The 22,970-nt window shown below is 51.1% G+C and overlaps 1 protein-coding gene across 1 annotated transcript in view; it reads left to right on the top strand.

Annotated features, from left to right (window-relative positions):
* The window catches only part of tg (thyroglobulin), a 179,016-nt gene that overhangs the window by 62,280 nt on the left and 93,766 nt on the right, over positions 1 to 22,970 (top strand). The window contains exons 20-27 of the mRNA XM_078398459.1: positions 1,938 to 2,135; positions 5,512 to 5,676; positions 7,754 to 7,873; positions 10,750 to 10,833; positions 11,969 to 12,106; positions 12,810 to 12,989; positions 21,409 to 21,520; positions 22,557 to 22,636. Coding sequence (XP_078254585.1) covers positions 1,938 to 2,135; positions 5,512 to 5,676; positions 7,754 to 7,873; positions 10,750 to 10,833; positions 11,969 to 12,106; positions 12,810 to 12,989; positions 21,409 to 21,520; positions 22,557 to 22,636 — 1,077 coding nt within the window. The remainder of the gene's footprint in view (positions 1 to 1,937; positions 2,136 to 5,511; positions 5,677 to 7,753; positions 7,874 to 10,749; positions 10,834 to 11,968; positions 12,107 to 12,809; positions 12,990 to 21,408; positions 21,521 to 22,556; positions 22,637 to 22,970) is intronic.

The following is a 22,970-nucleotide window of genomic DNA, read 5'->3' as shown; positions in this document are numbered from 1 at the left end:
AAAACCATAGACAGACACTAGAAGAAGAAGGGTCTCGACTCAAAAACAAGGTTTACATAGAAACAATAGGTGCAGGAGGAGGCCATTTGGCCCTTCGTGCCAGCACTGCCATTCATTGTGATCATGGCTGATCGTCCACAATCAATAACCCGTGCCTGCTTCTCCCCATATCCCTTGATTCCACTAGCCCCTAGAGCTCTATCTAACTCTCTCTTAGACCCATCCAGTGAATTGGCCTCCACTGCCCTCTGTGGCAGAGAATCCCACACATTCGCAACTCTCTGGGTGAAAAAGTTTTTTCTCACCTCAGTTTTAAATGGCCTCCCCTTTATTCTTAGACTGTGTCCCCTGGTTCTGGACTCCCCCAACACTGGGAACATGTTTCCTGCATCGAGCTTGTCCAGCCCTTTTGTGATGCCTCAGTCTCTGGAGAGAGTCCAGCAGCTTCTGAAGCACGCCGGCCGGTGGAATGTTTTACCAGTCGTGCCTGAGTGCCTGGACAAACACGCCAAGGCCACTCGCACTTGGATCATCCGGAACGCCGCCCAGCTCGGAAAGAACATTCCTGTATCGGGAACATTTAGTGCGCTGATCCCAACATCAAATAGCAACCACATTCTTGCTGTGAGGAGAGTGGAAACAGGATCAGTATGGTGAGGCTGGGGATGTTTATGTTTCAGTGCAGACAAGTGGACGTGTGGAAGGTGAGGTCAAAGCTAACTGTGGTGTTTGTTCCATCCTGCAGTTAGTTTTGGCCACAATGTAGTTGCTGCGTTTCATAGCTAACTCAGTCTTGTACACACAGACCATTATGTTGTAAACTAATCATGGGCCAAGACTAGGTGGCACGGTGGTGCAGCGGTAAAGTTGCCACCTCACAGCGGTAGAGTTGCCACCTCACAGCGGTAGAGTTGCCACCTCACAGCGCTGGAGTCCCGGGTTCCATCCTGTCTGTACGGAGTTTGTACGTTCTCCCCGTGACCTGCCTGGGCTTCCTCCAGGTGCTCCGGTTTCCTCCCACACTCCAAAGACGTGCAGGTTTGTGGGTAAAATGGTAAGTTGTCCCTAGTGTGTGTAGGATAGTGTTAGTGTGCGGGGATCGCTGGTCGGCGTGGACCCGGTGGGCCGAAGGGCCTTTTTCCGCGCTGTATCTCTAAACTAAACTCAACTAAAATCTGTTAGTGTCAGGACTGTTGTGTACACAAGGGATATCTGCTCTGGATTTCGGACCACACTTTCCTGCAGGAGACCACCATGGTGGCTCCTTGAACCCATTGCCTCGACATCGAGGATGGTCCCGTCAGTGTTGCTTCCTGTAAAGCAGACAGGTGTTATGTACGAAGGAACTGCAGGTGCTGGTTTAAACCAAAGATAGACACAGAGTGCTGGAGTAACAGCGGGTCAGGCAGCATCTGTGGAGAACATGGATAGGTGACATTTTGGGTCGGAACCTTTCTTTAGACAGAAGACCATGGGTTGAATGAATTTACAAGAGTTATGTTTGTTCTGTTGTAATCTTAAGTCACTTTGGTGGGGTTTATGGTCACATGCACAGGTACAGGTACAGGTGAGGTACAGGTACAGGTGAGGTACAGGTACAATGAACGTCTCGCAGCAGTAGATCCAGAGGCACATAGACCTTGACAACACACTGAAACATACGTTATAAATCCTGCAGGATAGAGATTGTAAGAACACGACAAGACATTGGTACAAAACACAAGTGGAAAGCATGCCCATAGTCTCTGGACCACAGGGCTCTGTTGGTCAACAGAAATGCAAAAACATGAATGCTATTTTTCAATAAAAACTTTGAACCAAACAAGCCGGGGGTGAGGGGAGAGCTTTTATTGGCCAGTGTTATTGGAGAGTTGGCAGATGGAGCTGTAGCCTCTTGACTGAAGGTTCAATCACTTTCTGTCCTCGCCTCGCTCCAGCTGACGAGTCCACCAGGTCATTCCACAGGGGCCTGGCCCGGACAGACTACAGGAACGTGGGTACGGGGGTGTACCAGACTCTGGCTACCACTGCTGACGGATCCAGCCTGACCGACATGTTCAACCTCTGCCGACAGAGTTGCCAGGCCCAGCCGTGCTGCCATGGGTTCTTGCTCAGCCACCTGAGACTCAGCAAAGGTAGAGTACCCCAACATCACACACAGGGAGAGAGTACCCCAGTACTCCAACATCACACACAGGGGGAGAGTACCCCAGTACCCCAACATCACACACAGGGGGAGAGTACCCCAGTACCCCAACATCACACACAGGGGTAGAGTACCCCAACATCACACACAGGGGTAGAGTACCTCAGTACCCCAACATCACACACAGGGGTAGAGTACCCCAACATCACACACCCAACATCACACACAGGGAGAGAGTACCCCAGTACCCCAACATCACACACAGGGGTAGAGTACCCCAACATCACATACCCAACATCACACACAGGTAGAGTGTACCCCAACATCACACACAGGGAGAGAGTACCCCAACATCACACACAGGGAGAGAGTACCCCAACATCACACACAGGGAGAGAGTACCCCAACATCACACACAGGGGAGAGTACCCCAGTACCCCAACATCACACACAGGGGTAGAGTACCCCAACATCACACACAGGGGTAGAGTACCTCAGTACCCCAACATCACACACAGGGGTAGAGTACCCCAACATCACACACCCAACATCACACACAGGGAGAGAGTACCCCAGTACCCCAACATCACACACAGAGGTAGAGTACCCCAACATCACATACCCAACATCACACACAGGGAGAGTGTACCCCAACATCACACACAGGGAGAGAGTACCCCAACATCACACACAGGGAGAGAGTACCCCAACATCACACACAGGGGAGAGAGTACCCCAACATCACACACAGGGAGAGAGTACCCCAACATCACACACAGGGGAGAGAGTACCCCAACATCACACACAGGGAGAGAGTACCCCAACATCACACACAGGGAGAGAGTACCCCAACATCACACACAGGGAGAGAGTACCCCAACATCACACACAGGGGAGAGTACCCCAACATCACACACCCAACATCACACTCAGGGAGAGAGTACCCCAACATCACACACAGAGGGAGAGTACCCCAGTACCCCAACATCACACACGGCCCTTTGGAAAATAATCATTGCTACTGCCACATCACAGAAAGTAATACCACACGGAAACACGCGTCACAACACGGAAACACGCGTCACAACACGGAAACACGCGTCACAACACGGAAACACGCGCCACAACACGGAAACACGCGCCACAACACGGAAACACGCGTCACAACACGGAAACACGCGCCACAACACGGAAACACGCGCCACAACACGGAAACACGCGACACAACACGGAAACACGCGTCACAACACGGAAACACGCGTCACAACACGGAAACACGCGTCACTACACGGAAACATGCGTCACAACACGGAAACATCTGTCACAACACAGAAACGCGTCACAACACGGAACCATGCATCACAACACGGAAACACCGGTTTCTGGACTCCCCCAACATTAGGAACATGTTTCCTGCCTCTAACGTGTCCAACCCCTTAATAATCTTATACGTTTCGATAAGATCCCCTCTCATCCTTCTAAATTCCAGTGTATACAAGCCTAGTCGCTCCAGTCTTTCAACATATGACAGTCCCGCCATCCCGGGAATTAACCTAGTAAACCTACGCTGCACGCCCTCAATAGCAAGAATATCCTTCCTCAAATTTGGAGACCAAAACTGCACACAGTACTCCAGGTGCGGTCTCACTAGGGCCCTGTACAACGGCAGAAGGACCTCTTTGCTCCTATACTCAACTCCTCTTGTTATGAAGGCCAACATTCCATTGGCTTTCTTCACTGCCTGCTGTACCTGCATGCTTCCTTTCAGTGACTGATTCACTAGGACACCCAAATCTCGTTGTACGTCCCCTTTTCCTTACTTGACACCATTCAGATAATACTCTGCCTTCCTATTCTTACCACCAAAGTGGATAACTTCACCCTGCAACCTCATAGCATCTTCCTCACAGTTCACACCAGCACCCAGCTTTGTATCATCTGCAAATTTGCTAATGCTACTATTATTCCCTTCATCTAAATCATTAATGTATATTGTAAATAGCTGCGGTCCCAGCACCGAACCTTGCGGTACCCCCCTAGTCACTGCCTGCCATTCTGAAAGGGACCCATTTATCCCCACTCTTTGCTTTCTGTCTGTCAACCAATTTTCTATCCATGTCAGTACCCTACCCACAATACCATGTGCTCTAATTTTGCCCACTAATCTCCTATGTGGAACCGTGTCGAAAGCTTTCTGAAAGTCGAGGTACACCACATCCACCGGCTCTCCCCTGTCAATTTTCCTAGTTACATCCTCAAAGAATTCTAGAAGATTAGTCAAGCATGATTTCCCCTTCGTAAATCCATGCTGACTCGGAACGATCCTGTTACTACTATCCAAATGCTCCGCAATTTCGTCTTTTACAATTGACTCCAGCATCTTCCCCACCACTGATGTCAGACTAACTGGTCTATAATTTCCCGTTTTCTCTCTCCCTCCTTTCTTAAAAAGTGGGACAACATTAGCTACCCTCCAATCCACAGGAACTGATCCTGAATCTATAGAACATTGGAAAATGATCACCAATGCGTCCACAATTTCTAGCGCCACCTCCTTAAGTACTCTGGGATGCAGACCATCAGGCCCTGGGGGTTTTTCAGCCTTCAGTCCCATCAGTCTACCCAACACCATTTCCTGCCTAATGTGGATTTCCTCCAGTTCCTCTGTCACCCTAGGATCTCTGGCCACTAGAACATCTGGGAGATTGTTTGTATCTTCCTTAGTGAAGACAGATCCAAAGTACCGGTTCAACTCATCTGCCATTTCTTTGTTCCCCGTAATAAATTCCCCTGCTTCTGTCTTCAAGGGACCCACATTTGCCTTGACTATTTTTTTCCTCTTCACGTACCTAAAATAGCTTTTACTATCCTCCTTTATATTATTGGCCAGTTTACCCTCGTACCTCATCTTTTCTCCCCGTATTGCCTTTTTAGTCATCTTCTGTTGCTCTTTAAAAGAGTCCCAATCCTCTGGCTTCCCACTCTTCTTTGCTATGTTATACTTCTTCTCTTTTATATTTATGCTGTCCTTGACTTCCCTTGTCAGCCACAGGTGTCTCTTACTCCCCTTAGAGTCTTTCCTCCTCTTTGGGATAAATTGATCCTGCAACTTCTGCATTATTCCCAGGAATACCTGCCATTGCTGTTCCACCGTCTTCCCTGCTAGGGCCTCCTTCCAGTCAAATCTGGCCAGCTCCTGCCTCATGCCTCTGTAATCCCCTTTGCTATACTGTAATACTGACACTGTGACTTATAATGACAGAGATGTTAAACTGAAAGCGTTAAGGCCCTCGTGGTCCGATGCGTTATGGAGTTGTGAAGTTGGCCACAGGACACCCTGGGCTCTAAGCTGTGGTTTGTTTCAGGCATCTTCCTCTGCGGACTGGTCAGCTTCCCAGATGTGCTGCTCTGTAACATTGCGGACACTCGGACCGATTCCACATCTGGAGACGGAGTTTGTAGAGGAGTGGCGTCCAATGCAGAGAAGAAGACCTTCACCTTCAACTTTGGAGGGCTGGAGTTCAGCGGCAGTAAGTGAACAAAGTTGGCAGAGTTCTGTCCTCAGCATTACGTACTCCACAATGCTTGGCTACAACTACAGGATGCCAATGGACAACCATTAAACTGCAGATGTTGGATTAAATAAATGGAAACTGAAAGCAGGCCCTTCGGCCCACCGAGTCTCCACCGACCAGCGGCCTTACAGCACTTATACACAGGGGACAATTTACATTTTTTAACGAAGCTAATTAACTTGCAAACCCGCACGTCTGTGCACATTGGTGCAAACTGTGCACTTGTAACCCCTTCCCAAAGAATGGCAACAATCCATGAGATTTACTGGATTTATATTAGCAATAAGACCTGCTTAATGTTTGGAACATTTACTGACAGCCAATTAAACAAATGTTTGTCACTACCCTGAGATTTTATAAACATCCAAGGATAGTTCTCTCTGGAATTCTTGGCCTCAGTCTCAGTTTGTGCATTGAAGAGGTTTCATATTTGATGATCAATTATTGTGAAGATATGAGAGGGATCTAGGAGCGCAGGTACACAGTTCTCAGGTAGACAGGGAGTGTTGTAGAGCAGAGGGATCTAGGAGCGCAGGTACACAGTTCTCAGGTAGACAGGGAGTGTTGTAGAGCAGAGGGATCTAGGAGCACAGGTACACAGTTCTCAGGTAGACAGGGAGTGTTGTAGAGCAGAGGGATCTAGGAGCGCAGGTACACAGTTCTCAGGTAGACAGGGAGTGTTGTAGAGCAGAGGGATCTAGGAGCGCAGGTACACAGTTCCCAGAAAGTGGCGTCACAGGTAGACAGGGTGATCCAGAAAGCTTTTGGTACATTAACCTTCGTCAAGGAAGGATGTTACAAGAAGATAGACACAAAAAGCTGGAGTAACTCAGCGGGACAGGCAGCATCTGTGGAGAGAAGGAATGGGTGACGTTTCTGGTCAAGACCCTTCTTCAGACAAGACGTTATGTTACAAGACGTTGGTGAGGCCACATTTGGAGGATTGTGTTCAGGTTTGGTCATCCTGCTGTGGGAAGGATGATGTTCAGCTGGAAAGAGTGCAGACAAGACTTATGAGGATGTTTCCCGGACTTGAGGTCTGTGGGAGAGGTTGGGGCAGGCTAGGACTCTATTATTCCTTGGAGCGCAGGAGACTGAAGGATGATCTTACAGAGGTTTATAAAATCATGAGTCTTTTAGCCAGACATGATTACAATCGAGCCGTCCACAGATACAGGATAAAGGGAGCACGTTTAGTGCAAGATAAAGCCCGATCAAAGATAGTCCGAGGGTCACCAATGAGGTAGATAGTAGTTCAGCACTGCTCTCTGGTTGTGGTGGGATGGTTCAGTTGCCTGATAACAGCCGGGAAGAAACTGCCCCTGAACCTGGAGGTGTGCGTTTTCACACTTCTGTACCTTTTTCGTGATGGGAGAGGGGAGAAGAGGGAGTGGCCGGGGTGAGACTGGTCCTTGTTGTTGGTCAAACTCTGAACACAGAAAGAATTCTGCCGTCTTCATCTCATGTAGAACATTCCAACGAGCCAATTGTCCAAGATCATGTTTGTGATCACTTATTATCATCATTATTATTTTTATCATTATTACTATTGTGTAGGAAAAGAACTGCAGATGCTGGTATAAATCGAAGGTAGACAGAAAATGCTGGAGTAACTCAGCGGGTCAGGCAGCATCTGTGGAGAACATGGATACGTGACGTTTCACAGAGTGTTGGAGTAACTCAGCGGGTCAGGCAGCATCTGTGGAGAACATGGATAGGTGACGTTTCACAGAGTGTTGGAGTAACTCAGCGGGTCAGGCAGCATCTGTGGAGTGAAGGAATGCTTTTGACCCGGTGTGTTACTCCAGCATTTTTTGTAATCAGTCTGAAGAAGGGTCTTGACCCGAAACATCACCCATTCCTTCTCTCCAGAGATGCTGCCTGCCCCGCTGAGTTACTCCAGCACTTTGTGGCTATCATTGTTATTATCATTTTTACTATTAATATTGTTATTGTTATGATGATGGAGCCGTGTTAAGCCGGATGTTTTGGTCACTCGATGCCCTCCCTAATGGCTGGTTTCCTCGTACAGCTTACGCGTTCCTGGCAAAAGGTTTTGTGGAAGCTGAATACTCGACCGACCTGACAGCGGACACGAAGGAAGAAATCCAGAGGTCGTTCAACACCTTCCAGCACGTTTACCTCTGGCAGGGTGAGGTTCACCTTCCACTGTCCATGTCCAACCTTTACTGCTGATGTCCCTACGCCTGTCGTAGAATCATCCCTCACCCGTGTCTCTGTGAAACGTCACCTATCCATGTTCTCCACAGATGCTGCCTGACCCGCTGAGTTACTCCAGCACTCTGTGAAACGTCACCTATCCATGTTCTCCACAGATGCTGCCTGACCCGCTGAGTTACTCCAGCACTCTGTGTCTGATCTTTACCGTGTCTGTTCTTTCTGAGTGGATGTTTACACCCACCTGCTGCCTTCTCTCTGAACTCCAACACACTTTGACAAGATCCCACCATGTTCTCAGGCACCTTTACCCCAAGACCCTGTTCACTATACCTATACAATAATCTAAACTAAACTACAGAGGAGTTTTATTCCATTGCCTCTCTATATCTGTGCTTGCCTCCTTGGGAAAGGGTGGGACTCCCACATGAACCTTCGTGTGGGATGTGCATGGCTTATCTTGTGAGTGTCTCCCAGCACCATGTCCAAAAGGCTTGCAGTTAATTTAGTTTCGAGACACAACACCGAAACAGCCCTTCGGCCCACCAAGTCCACACTGACCAGCGACTCCCGCACACTCACGCTATCCTACACACACTAGGGACAATTAGACCAAGCCAATTAACCTACAAACCTAAACAACTTTGGAGTGTGGGAGGAAACCGGAGATCTCAGAGAAAACCCACGCAGGTCACGGGGAGAACGTACAAACTCCGTACAGACAGCACCCGTAGTCGGGATGGAACCCGGGTCTCCGGCGCTGTGAGGCAGCAGCTCTACCCGCTGCACCCACAATATTTATTAAAACTGATGTTGAGAATGCAGAACGTGAATGCACACAGTGAATGCACAGCGTGAATGCACACAGTGAATGCACAGCGTGAATGCACACAGTGAATGCACACAGTGAATGCACACAGTGAATGCACACAGTGAATGCACACAGTGAATGCACACAGTGAATGCACACAGTGAATGCACACAGTGAATGCACACAGTGAATGCACACAGTGAATGCACACAGTGAATGCAGAACGTGAATGCACACAGTGAATGCACACAGTGAATGCACACAGTGAATGCACACAGTGAATGCACACAGTGAATGCACACAGTGAATGCACACAGTGAATGCACACAGTGAATGCACACAGTGAATGCACACAGTGAATGCACACAGTGAATGCACACAGTGAATGCACAGTGAATGCACAGCGTGAATGCACACAGTGAATGCACAGTGAATGCAGAACGTGAATGCAGAACGTGAATGCACACAGTGAATGCACAGTGAATGCACACAGTGAATGCACAGTGAATGCACAGTGTGAATGCACAGCGTGAATGCACAGCGTGAATGCACAGCGTGAATGCACAGCGTGAATGCACAGCGTGAATGCACACAGTGAATGCACAGTGAATGCACAGCGTGAATGCACACAGTGAATGCACAGTGAATGCACAGCATGAATGCACACAGTGAATGCACAGCGTGAATGCACACAGTGAATGCACACAGTGAATGCACAGTGAATGCACACAGTGAATGCACAGTGAATGCACAGTGAATGAACACAGTGAATGCACACAGTGAATGCACAGTGTGAATGCACAGTGTGAATGCACAGTGAATGCACAGCATGAATGCACAGTGAATGCACACAGTGAATGCACACAGTGAATGCACACAGTGAATGCACAGTGAATGCACAGACTGAATGCACAGTGTGAATGCACAGAGTCTTTTACCCAGAGTAGGGGAAACGAGAATCAGAGGACATAGGTTTAAGGTGAGAGGGGAAAGATTTAATAGGAACCTGAGGGGCAACTCTTCCACACAGAGGCTGGTGGGTGTATGGAACGAGCTGCCGGAGGAGGTAGTTGAGACAGGGACGATAGCAACATTTAAAAAACATTTAGACAGGTACATGGATTGGACGGGTTTGGAGGGATATGGGCCTAATCTGGCAGGTGGGACTAGTGTAGATGGGACATGTTGGCCAGTGTGGGCAAGTTGGGCTGAAGGGCCTGTTTCCACACTGTATCACTCTATAACTCCATATGAAATCCAGTATCTCGGCTAATTAGTCCTGTTCCTCATGCAGACCATGGAGAATGTGTTGGTGACCAATCTGAATGTCTTTTGGTCCAGAATGTAAATATTTGTGACACAGTGAATAACAAGATAGATTAATGTTCTCCACTGAACACCAGACATGGTCCCACTAAGCTCTGAACCTTCAGGCTCATTGACCCCCAACTCACACAAGCCCAGAAACGAAGAGCTCGTGATCCTCGTAAAACAGGAAGAGCAACGTTACTGGTCACAAGATCACAAGTGATAGCAGCTGAATTAGGCCATTCGGCCCATCGTCTACGCCATCCAAACACGGCTGATCTATCTCTCCCTCCTGACCCCATTCTCCTGCCTTCTCCCCATAACCCCTGACACCTGTAACAAGGATTAGATGCCAGTCTACAATGGAGCAACGTTGTTGAAAGGTTCTTGCTGTGCAGCGATGCACTCCTCACCTGTACTCCTCACCTGTACTCCTCACCTGTACTCCTCACCTGCACTCCTCACCTGCACTCCTCACCTGCACTCCTCACCTGTGTTTATCACCTGTGTTTCTCACCTGTACTCCTCACCTGCACTCCTCACCTGCACTCCTCACCTGCACTCCTCACCTGCACTCCTCACCTGCACTCCTCACCTGCACACCTCACCTGCACTCCTCACCTGCACTCCTCACCTGTGTTTCTCACCTGCACTCCTCACCTGCACTTGTTCCAACAAGCTGGTTTGCCCAAGATATTTGAAGTGTAATTATTGTTGTAAATGGTTTTCAGATTCGGACATGAACACCCGGCTGGGGTCCACTGCCGAGTGCGGTGACATCTCTCCACAGGACCAGCAGCCCCCCAACCTGCCCGGTACGTGTGACCAGCGCGGTACGTGTGACCAGCGCGGTACATGTGGACAACGCGGTATGTGTGACCAGCGCGGTACGTGTGACCAGCGTGGTACGTGTGACCAGCGCGGTACGTGTGACCAGCGCGGTACGTGTGACCAGCGCGGTACGTGTGGACAACGCGGTACGTGTGGACAACGCGGTACGTGTGACCAGCGTGGATACGTGTGACCAGCGCGGTACACGTAGACAACGCACGCGGTTCCTTGACACGTCTCAAAGTGACAATCATTTATCAAACTGTGTTTTTCCATCAGAATTAGACCATTCGGCCCATCAAGTCTACTCCGCCATGCAATCATGGCTGATCTATCTCTCCCTCCTAACCCCATTCTCCTGCCTTCTCCCCATAACCCCTGACACCCGCACTAATCAGGAATCAATCTATCTCTGCTTTAGAAATATCCACTGACTTGTGGCCTCCACAGCCGTCTGTGGCAAAGAATTCCACAGATTCACCATCCTCTGACTAAAGATGGCTTCTGTTTTGATTTTGTGACTAATCAACTTCTAATTTAATAAACTAATAACTAAAAACTTCTAAACTCGCTAAAAATGGGAAACTCCTGTTTTAAATTTTAGAGAGGTTAAAAACAAGAGTTTACAAAAAATCAAAACTCGTGTATTTAATCTTATACAGACTAGAGGGCACAGCTTGAAGGTGAGAGGGGCAAAGTTTACAGGAGATGTGTGGGGCAGGTTTTTACACAGAGAGGGGTGGGGGCCTGGAACGTGCTGCCAGTGGTGGGGGTGGGGCAGATACGATAGTGGTGTTGAAGAGGCTTTTGGACAGGCACATGGATATGCAGGGAATGGAGGGACATGGATCATGTTCAGGCAGAGGGGAGTAGTTTATCTTGACATCATGTTCAGCACGGACACTGTGGGCCGAAGGGCCTGTTCCTGTGCTGTCCTGGTCTATGTTCCGTGGGTTATTCCCAGGTGAATACTGGAGGCGATGGGTTTACACGTATCCATGTTCTCCACAGATGCTGCCTGACCCGCTGAGTTACTCCAGCACTCTGTGTCTTCTTTTGTAAACATGCACCTGCAGTTCCTTGTGTCTACATTGAAACCTTGTGTTGTGTGTTGAGCAGAAAGCACCAGAGAGCTGTTCTCCCGTCTGGAGTCCGCGTTTGTCCGCGTGGATCAGAACCTGTCCGTTGCCAGCCAACACTTCCAGTTGTTCAAGCATCACTTTCCCCGCACCCAGGCTGAGCTGTGGTGTCTGCAGCGTGAGTATAACCAGCGGCCTATTGCCATACGTGTGTCCCAGATACACACTGACATTCTGACATGCAGCACAACACAATATGGAATATAATAAACCAGGAAAAAACGGTCAGTGTGTGTGTATATACACACACTCACACATACACACACATGTACTCACACACACACACACACACACACACACACACACACACACACACACACGCACACACATACACACACACGCATGCATGCACGCACGCACACATGCACGCACACACACACAGACACGCACACACATGTACACGCACACGCACACTGTGTCTCTGTGTCTGTGTCTGTGTGTTGGGGGATGTCGTGTGTCTCCATCACTGCTCCTGTGTGAGGGAGTGAGGGTGATGCTGCCGTTGGTGGGGGTGGGTCCACACGGTGCTGTGTTTCGTGTCTGACCCCTCTCTCTCTCTCTCTCTCTCTCTCTGTCTCCCCCTCTCTCTCCCCTCTCTCCCCCTCTTCCCCTCTCCCCCCCTCTCCCCCTCTCCCCCTCTCCCCCTCTCCCCCTCCCCTTCCCTCTCCCCCTCTTCCCCTCTCCCCCTCTTCCCCTCTCCCCCTCTCTCCCCCTCTCCCCTCCCCTTCCCTCTCCCCCTCTCTCCCCCTGTCTCCCCCCTCTCCCCCCCTCTCCCCCTCTCCCCCTCCCCTTCCCTCTCCCCCTCTCTCTCGGTGCTGCAGGTTGCAGTGAGGAGGGTTTCTGCCGAGTGGTGGCGTTCCAGGACGTTGGGGAACTACAGTACGAGTGTGTGCTGTACCCAGACACACAGCTGTGCCAGCCAACCCCTGACCCTGCCTCACCTGTGGTCACCTGCACGCTGAGCCTACCTGAGCTGCCACACCTGGTGTACAGGAGGAAAGGTGAGACACGCGATGCTGCATCAGAGGTTAGTGCCTGGGTCCACAGAAGCTGCAGCAGACCTACAATGAGTTTATGTGTAAATCAGACGGCCACATGCACTGAAGACACTGACAAGTATTACATTTCCCATTGTACAGAAGCTGTGCTCTGTACACACTGCACAGGCCAGTGCTTAGCTTGAGAGAGAGATAGTGACCAAAGTAGGACATCGTTGCTGGACTAATACTATGCATGAATGGGGAAGAGATGGACTGGGCAGTTTCGTAACACGTTAGCTGTGAAATCACAGTCGCAACTCACGCTCACCTGCTCCAGTCTTTCCACAAAAGCCGATGCAGATGTGCTGCCATTTCCACTGAGGAAGTGACAAGACAGCTCGAAGTAATCACAGAGTGCTGGAGTAACTCAGCGGGTCAGGCAGCATCTGTGGAGAACATGGATAGGTGACGTTTCACAGAGTGCTGGAGTAACTCAGCGGGTCAGGCAGCATCTGTGGAGAACATGGATAGGTGACGTTTCACAGAGTGCTGGAGTAACTCAGCGGGTCAGGCAGCATCTGTGGAATGAAGTAATGGGTGCCGTTTCGAGTCGAGACCCTTCTTCAGACAAGCATTTTGATTTTGTTTGTGATCAGCCCAGTCCATTGTCTGCTTCCTTGTAGAGAGAGATAGCTGCATGATGGCAATTTACTTTGTTCAGCTTGTGATCCAAACAGGTCAGATATTACTAAACATAAATACAATCAAGTCAAACTCAAGTACAATAGGTAAAGCAAAGGGGAATAATAGTGTTCATAAGGTCATTAGTGACAGGAGCAGAATTAGGCCATTCAGCCCATCAAGTCCACTCCGCCATTCAATCATGGCTGATCTATCTTTCCCTCCTAACCCCATTCTCCTGCCTTCTCCCCATAATGTGTGATAGATGACACAAAGCTGGGTGGTAGTGTGAACTGTGAGGAGGATGCTATGAGGTTGCAGGGTGACTTGGACAGGTTGTGTGAGTGGGCGGATGCATGGCAGATGCAGTTTAAAGTGTGGATAAGTGTGAGGTTATCCACTTTGGTGACAAGAACAGGAAGGCAGATCATTATCTCAATGGTGTCAGATTAGGAGAAGGGGAAGTGCAACGAGACCTGGGTGTGCGTGTACACCAGTCACTGAAAGGAAGCATGCAGGTACAGCAGGCAGTGAAGAAAGCCAATGGAATGTTGGTCTTCATTGCGAGAGGATTTGAGTAGAGGAGCAAGGAGGTCCTTCTGCAGTTGTACAGGGCCCTAGTGAGACCGCAGCCATTTTCTGACCATTATTAAGATGAGCTGAGAGGATGAAACGCTGCAAACAACATTTACCTCACGGACCATTAATCTCCCAATGTCAGAGATGCTGCCTGACCCGCTGAGTTACTCCACCTTTATCTGTCTACCCGTGAGCCAATGGGAGGCACGCTTCTGCTAACAAATTACTTGACAAAACTACAAGAATTTTACAGGAATGATCCCAGCAATGAGTGGGTTAACCTGTGATGAGCGTTTGTGGGCACTGGGCCTGTACTCGCTGGTTTAGAAGGATGAGGGGGGACCTCATTGAAACGTACAGAATAGTGAGCGGCCTGGATAGAGTGGATGTGGAGAGGATGTTTCCACTAGTGGGAGAGTTTAGGACCAGAGGGCACAGCCTCAGAATTAAAGGACGTTCCTTTAGGGAGGAGATGAGGAGGAATTTCTTTAGTCAGAGGGTGGTGAATCTGTGGGATTCTTTGCCACAGAAGGCTGTGGAGGCCACAAGTCAGTGGATATTTTTAAGGCAGAGATAGATAGATTCTTGATTAGATCGGCTGTCAAGGGTTTTCTTTTTTTTCTCTTTTTTAAATAGGTGCAGGAGGAGGCCATTTGGCCCTTCGAGCCAGCACTGCCATTCATTGTGATCAAGGCTGATCATCCACAATCAGTAACCCATGCCTGCCTTCTCCCCATATCCCTTGATTCCACTAGAACTCTATCTAACTCTCTTTTAAATCCATCCCGTGAATTGGCCTCCCACTGCCCTCTGTGGCAGAGAATTCCACAGATTCACAACTCTCTGGGTGAAAAGGTTTCTTCTCACCTCAGTTTTAAATGGCTTCCCCTTTATTCTTAGACTGTGGCCCCTGGATCTGGACTCCCCCAACATTGAGAACATGTTTCCTGCCTCGAGCTTGTCCAGTCCTTTCATGTTTTATACGTGGTCCTGTGAGCTTTGTTGCTGCTCTGTGAGCGGAGAATTGAAAGCCGTTGATGTTTGGATGATGCACAGTTGACCCCAGGCTGTCTCCACTCTGACCTTCCTGCCTCTCCATCCTCTCCAATGTGACTTGATCCATTAATCTAATCGCCCACAGACAGAGAAATAACGAGTAAAATCATAAAACCGCAGATGAAAGGAACCTAGAGCCAGATTGGCATCAAACTGGCTCCAGTTTAACGATACCCAACTCTGCTGTTTGGGAAACTAATGGTTTGGGTCTGTGGCTCGTAATTCCAAAATCCAAAGCTTACTAATTGGCAGGATGTACAAATGAACTGAAATGGGTTGAAGGAGAGAGCCTGAGGGAGAGGCCTCGCCCACACCGGCCAACAATGTCCCAGCTACACTAGTCCCACCTGCCCACACCGGCCAACAATGTCCCAGCTACACTAGTCCCACCTGCCCACACCGGCCAACAATTTCCCAGCTACACTAGTCCCACCTGCCCACACCGGCCAACAATGTCCCAGCTACACTAGTCCCACCTGCCCACACCGGCCAACAATGTCCCAGCTACACTAGTCCCACCTGCCCACACCGGCCAACAATGTCCCAGCTACACTAGTCCCACCTGCCCACACCAGCCAACAATGTCCCAGCTACACTAGTCCCACCTGCCCACACTGACCAACAATGTCCCAGCTACACTAGTCCCACCTGCCCACACCGGCCAACAATGCCCCAGCTACACTAGTCCCACCTGCCCACACCGGCCAACAATGCCCCAGCTACACTAGTCCCACCTGCCCACACCGGCCAACAATGTCCCAGCTACACTAGTCCCACCTGCCCACACCGGCCAACAATGCCCCATCTACACTAGTCCCACCTACCCACACCGGCCAACAATGCCCCATCTACACTAGTCCCACCTGCCCACACCGGCCAACAATGTCCCAGCTACACTAGTCCCACCTGCCCACACCGGCCAACAATGTCCCAGCTACACTAGTCCCACCTGCCCACACCGACCAACAATGCCCCATCTACACTAGTCCCACCTGCCTGCGCTTGGTCCATATCCCTCCAAACCTGTCCTATCCATGTACCTGTCTAACTGTTTCTTAAACAATGAGATAGTCCCAGCCTCAACCACCTCCTCTGGCAGCTTGTTCCATACACCCACCACCCTCTGTGTGAAAAAGTTACCCCTTAGATTCCTATTAAACCTTTCCCCCTTCACCTTCAACCTATGTCCTCTTGTCCTCGATTCCCCAACTCTGGGAAAGAGACTCTGTGCATCTACCCGATCTAGTCCTCCCATGATTTTATACACCTCTATAAGATCTCCCCTCATCCTCCAGCGCTCCAAACGTCACCTATCCATGTTCCCCACAGATGCTGCCTGACCCGCTGAGTTACTCCAGCACTCTGTGTATGTCTTCAGCATCTGCAGTTCCATGTTTCTATCTGTGTATTTCCTCATCCAAGCACAGTGGGAAGTGAAAGCTCCAGCTCAGCAGTAACAGAATGAGAAGGAATCTCGTGGCCAGGTCCTGGTGGGCATGGGAACGACAGCAGAGAGAGAACGTCCAGTACATTCTGACTAAAGATTGTCCGAGGGTCTCCAGTGGGAGGGGTTGTTGTATCCGAGGGTCTCCAGTGGGGCAGGTGTAGTGTCCGAGGGTCTCCAGTGGGGTAGGTGGAGTGTCCGAGGGTCTCCAGTGGGGTAGGTGGAGTGTCCGAGGGTCTCCAGTGGGGTAGGTGGAGTGTCCGAGGGTCTCCAGTGGGGCAGGTGTAGTGTCCGAGGGTCTCCAGTGGGGCAGGTGGAGTGTCCGAGGGTCTCCAGTGGGGCAGGTGGAGTGTCTGAGGGTCTCCAGTGGGGCAGGTGGAGTGTCTGAGGGTCTCCAGTGGGGTAGGTGGAGTGTCCGAGGGTCTCCAGTGGGGTAGGTGGAGTGTCCGAGGGTCTCCAGTGGGGCAGGTGTAGTGTCCGAGGGTCTCCAGTGGGGCAGGTGGAGTGTTCGAGGGTCTCCAGTGGGGCAGGTGGAGTGTCCGAGGGTCTCCAGTGGGGCAGGTGGAGTGTCTGAGGGTCTCCAGTGGGGCAGGTGGAGTGTCTGAGGGTCTCCAGTGGGGGGTTGGGAGTGTCTGAGGGTCTGTAGTGGGGTAGGTGGTGTGTCTGAAGGTCTCCAGTGGGGCAGGTGGAGTGTCCGAGGGTCTCCAGTGGGGTAGGTGGAGTGTCCGAGGGTCTCCAGTGGGGGGTTGGGAGTGTCTGAGGGTCTGTAGTGGGGTAGTGAGTGTTCGAGGGTCTCCAGTGGGGTAGGTGGAGTGTTCGAGGGTCTCCAGTGGGGTAGGTGGAGTGTTCGAGGGTCTCCAGTGGGGTAGGTGGAGTGTCTGAGGGTCTCCAGTGGGGCAGGTGGAGTGTTCGAGGGTCTCCAGTGGGGTAGGTGGAGTGTCCGAGGGTCTCCAGTGGGGCAGGTGGAGTGTTCGAGGGTCTCCAGTGGGGGGGTTGGGAGTGTCCGAGGGTCTCCAGTGGGGGGTTGGGAGTGTCTGAGGGTCTGTAGTGGGGTAGTGAGTGTTCGAGGGTCTCCAGTGGGGTAGGTGGAGTGTTCGAGGGTCTCCAGTGGGGTAGGTGGAGTGTTCGAGGGTCTCCAGTGGGGTAGGTGGAGTGTCTGAGGGTCTCCAGTGGGGCAGGTGGAGTGTTCGAGGGTCTCCAGTGGGGTAGGTGGAGTGTCCGAGGGTCTCCAGTGGGGCAGGTGGAGTGTTCGAGGGTCTCCAGTGGGGGGGTTGGGAGTGTCTGAGGGTCTGTAGTGGGGTAGGTGGAGTGTTCGAGGGTCTCCAGTGGGGCAGGTGGAGTGTTCGAGGGTCTCCAGTGGGGCAGGTGGAGTGTCCGAGGGTCTCCAGTGGGGTAGGTGGAGTGTTCGAGGGTCTCCAGTGGGGTAGGTGGAGTGTCTGAGGGTCTCCAGTGGGGGGTTGGGAGTGTCTGAGGGTCTGTAGTGGGGTAGTGAGTGTTCGAGGGTCTCCAGTGGGGTAGGTGGAGTGTTCGAGGGTCTCCAGTGGGGTAGGTGGAGTGTCTGAGGGTCTCCAGTGGGGCAGGTGGAGTGTTCGAGGGTCTCCAGTGGGGTAGGTGGAATGTCCGAGGGTCTCCAGTGGGGTAGGTGGAGTGTTCGAGGGTCTCCAGTGGGGCAGGTGGAGTGTTCGAGGGTCTCCAGTGGGGGGGTTAGATTGTCCGAGGGTCTCCAGTGGGGTAGTGAGTGTCCGAGGGTCTCCAGTGGGGTAGGTGGAGTGTTCGAGGGTCTCCAGTGGGGCAGGTGGAGTGTTCGAGGGTCTCCAGTGGGGTAGGTGGAGTGTCCGAGGGTCTCCAGTGGGGTAGGTGGAGTGTCCGAGGGTCTCCAGTGGGATAGTGGGAGATGAGGACCTCTCTGTGGTTGTCATTTAAGTCAAGGTGCGGGCACTGACAGCTGACGTTGACTAACGAGCGATGATCATCATGCTCACACACACACAGGTGACAGACAGGTCCCACAGTGTCCAGGACAGTGCCAGACTCCAGCCCACTCAACCATCACTGCGTTTGTCACCTGTCCAGATCCAGGGGCCACAGTCCAAGAATAAAGGGGAGGCCATTTAAAACTGAGGCGAGGAAACACGTTTCCACCCAGAGAGTTGTGAATGTGTGGAATTCTCTGCCACAGAGGGCAGTGGAGGCCAATTCACTGGATGGATTTAAGAGAGAGTTAGATAGAGCTCTAGGGGCTAGTGGAATCAAGGGATATGGGGAGAAGGAAAATTGACAAGGGAGAGTCAGTGGATGTGGTGTACCTCGACTTTCAGAAAGCCTTCGACAAGGTCCCACATAGGAGATTAGTGGGCAAAATTAGGGCACATGGTATTGGGGGTAGGGTACTGACATGGATAGAAAATTGGTTAACAGACAGAAAGCAAAGAGTGGGGATAAATGGGTCCCTTTCGGAATGGCAGGCAGTGACCAGTGGGGTACCGCAAGGTTCGGTGCTGGGACCCCAGCTATTTACGATATACATTAATGACTTAGACGAAGGGATTAAAAGTACCATTAGCAAATTTGCAGATGATACTAAGTTGGGGGGTAGTGTGAATTGTGAGGAAGATGCAATAAGGCTGCAGGGTGACCTGGACAGGTTGTGTGAGTGGGCGGATACATGGCAGATGCAGTTTAATGTAGATAAGTGTGAGGTTATTCACTTTGGAAGTAAGAATAGAAAGGCAGATTATTATCTGAATGGTGTCAAGTTAGGAGGAGGGGGGGTTCAACGAGATCTGGGTGTCCTAGTGCATCAGTCAATGAAAGGAAGCATGCAGGTTCAGCAGGCAGTGAAGAAAGCCAATGGAATGTTGGCCTTCGTAACAAGAGGAGTTGAGTATAGGAGCAAAGAGGTCCTTCTACAGTTGTACCGGGCCCTGGTGAGACCGCACCTGGAGTACTGTGTGCAGTTTTGGTCTCCAAATTTGAGGAAGGATATTCTTGCTATGGAGGGCGTGCAGCGTAGGTTCACTAGATTAATTCCCGGAATGGCGGGACTGTCGTATGTTGAAAGGCTGGAGCGTTTGGGCTTGTATACACTGGAATTTAGAAGGATGAGGGGGGATCTTATTGAAACATATAAGATAATTAGGGGATTGGACACATTAGAGGCAGATAACATGTTCCCAATGTTGGGGGAGTCCAGAACAAGGGGCCACAGTTTGAGAATAAGGGGTAGGCCATTTAGAACGGAGATGAGGAAGAACTTTTTCAGTCAGAGGGTGGTGAAGGTGTGGAATTCTCTGCCTCAGAAGGCAGTGGAGGCCAGTTCGTTGGATGCTTTCAAGAGAGAGCTGGATAGAGCTCTTAAGGATAGCGGAGTGAGGGGGTATGGGGAGAAGGCAGGAACGGGGTACTGATTGATAGTGATCAGCCATGATCGCATTGAATGGCGGTGCTGGCTCGAAGGGCTGAATGGCCTACTCCTGCACCTATTGTCTATTGTCTATTGTCTATTGTAAGGCAGGTACGGGGTATTGATTGTGGATGATCAGCCGTGATCACAATGAATGGCCTCCTGCACATATTTTCTAAGTTTCTATGTGACCGAGGTACAATGAGAAGCTTGTGTTGCGCGCTAACCAGTCAGCAGAAGGACAACACATGATTACAATCGAGCCGTCCACAGTGTACAGATAGATACATGATAAGGGAATAACGTTTAGTGCAAGGCAAAGCCAGTAAAGTCCGATCAAGGATAGTCCGAGGGTCACCAATGAGGTAGATAGTAGTTCAGCACTGCTCTCTGGTTGTGGTGGGACGGTTCAGTTGTTGATAACAGCTATGATTACATAATGTGTGGGGATCGCTGGGCAGTGCGGACTCAGTGGGCCGAAGGGCCTGTTTCTGCGCAGTATCTCTAAACTAATCTACACTACACTAACCGTGATGGGAGCCGTCTGCGGCCAGGAGCAGGGCCCACTGGAAGGGGCAGGGCCCATGGGTATCTGTGACCAGGAGCAGGGCCCGTGGATATCTGTGACCAGGAGCAGGGCCCATGGGTATCTGTGACCAGGAGCAGGGCCCGTGGGTATCTGTGGCCAGGAGCAGGGCCTGCTGGAAGGGGCAGGGCCCATGGATATCTGTGACCAGGAGCAGGGCCTGCTGGAAGGGGCAGGGCCCATGGGTATCTGTGATCAGGAGCAGGGCCCGTGGATATCTGTGACCAGGAGCAGGGCCCATGGGTATCTGTGACCAGGAGCAGGGCCCGTGGGTATCTGTGGCCAGGAGCAGGGCCTGCTGGAAGGGGCAGGGCCCATGGATATCTGTGGCCAGGAGCAGGGCCCGTGGGTATCTGTGACCAGGAGCAGGGCCTGCTGGAAGGGGCAGGGCCCATGGGTATCTGTGACCAGGAGCAGGGCCCGTGGGTATCTGTGGCCAGGAGCAGGGCCTGCTGGAAGGAGCAGGGCCCATGGATATCTGTGACCAGGAGCAGGGCCCATGGATATCTGTGACCAGGAGCAGGGCCCGTTGGAAGGGACAGGGCCCATGGATATCTGTGGCCAGGAGCAGGGCCCATGGATATCTGTGACCAGGAGCAGGGCCCGTGGATACCTGTGGCCAGGAGCAGGGCCCGTTGGAAGGGGCTGGTGCCCGTGGTTAGTGGTTTGACCGGTGTGTTCTGTGCCACAGATGTACTGCAAGGCAGCGTGAAGAGTTTCTACACCCGCCTACCCTTCCATCAGCTGTGGGGAACTTCCATCAGGAGCTCAGTGGACGTGACTGCAAGAGGGCTCCAAGCTGGGTGAGTGGTTACTTTGGTCTCTCCCTTACACCATGACCTGCCCCTGGTATCTCATCTCCTGCTTGAAACCTCTCCACCATCTAGGGTTGCCAACTGTCCCGTATTAGCCGGGACATCTCGTGTTTGGGAGTGAGGAAGTTGGCAACCCTACCACCATCTCACGCTAGTCCTGTTTTCCTGCCCCAGTTTATCTTGCTTTGTAAACATCTCACAGTCTCAGACATCAGGCACTTTCACAGACATGTTCATAAGGGATAGGAGCAGAATTAGGCCATTTGGCCCATCGAGTCTACTCCACCATTCAATCATGGCTGATCTATCTCTCCCTCCTAACCCCATTCTCCTGCCTTCTCCCCATAACCCCTGACACCCGCACTGATCAAGAATCTATCTATCTCTGCCTTAAATATATCCACTGACTTGTGGCCTCCACAGCCGTCTGTGGCAAAGAATCCCACAGATTCACCACCCTCTGACTAAAGAAATTCCTCCTCATCTCCTTCCTAAAGGAACGTCCTTTAATTCTGAGGCTGTGCCCTCTGGTCCTAGACTCTCCCACTAGTGGAAACATCCTCTCCACATCCACTCTATCCAGGCCGCTCACTATTCTGTACGTTTCAATGAGGTCCCCCCTCATCCTTCTAAACTCCAGCGAGTACAGGCCCAGTGCCCACAAACGCTCATCACAGGTTAACCCACTCATTCCTGGGATCATTCTTGTAAAATTCTTGTAGTTTTGTCAAGTAATTTGGCTCACGGGTAGACAGATAAAGGTGGAGTAACTCAGCGGGTCAGGCAGCATCTCTGACATTGGGAGATTAATGGTCCGTGAGGTGAATGTTGTTTGCAGCGTTGTTTGACAAACGCTCATCATATGTTAACCCACTCATTCCTGGGACCGTTCTTGTAAACCTCCTCTGGACCCTCTCCAGCGCCGGCACATCCTTCCTCAGATACGGGGCCCAATATTGCTCACAATATTCCAAATACGGCCTGAACCTGATGTTCTGTGTTATTGACCTTCTGCCCACTGAAGGTTCCTGGAGTGTGAGCGTCGCTGTGATGAAGATCCTTGCTGCAAAGGCTTTGGGTTTCTGCAAGAACTACTGGCTCCAGGTAACATGGTCCAGCAGTGAGCTCATGGAGCAATGTGCACCTGACGTGTAGAGTGTAGAACAGTGCAGGAACTAGTGGAGCAGTGTGTAGATAGTACCTGACGTGTAGAGTGTAGAACAGTGAACTACAGGCACCAAGTAACATGGTCCAGCAGTGAGCTCATGGGAGCAGTGTGTTCCTCACGTGTAGAGTGTAGAACAGTGACTGAACTAATAGAAACATAGATGTAGGAGGAGGCCATTTGGCCCTTCGAGCCAGCACCACCATTCATTGTGATCATGGCTGATCATCCACAATCAGTAACCCGTGCCTGCCTTCTCCCCATATCCCTTGA

Source organism: Rhinoraja longicauda, chromosome 4 (genome assembly GCF_053455715.1).
Source record: "Rhinoraja longicauda isolate Sanriku21f chromosome 4, sRhiLon1.1, whole genome shotgun sequence".
In the NCBI taxonomy this organism is placed as follows: Eukaryota; Metazoa; Chordata; class Chondrichthyes; order Rajiformes; family Arhynchobatidae; genus Rhinoraja; species Rhinoraja longicauda.
The sequence above is the reverse complement of the archived record's forward strand: the minus strand, read 5'-3'. Positions and strand labels throughout refer to the sequence as shown.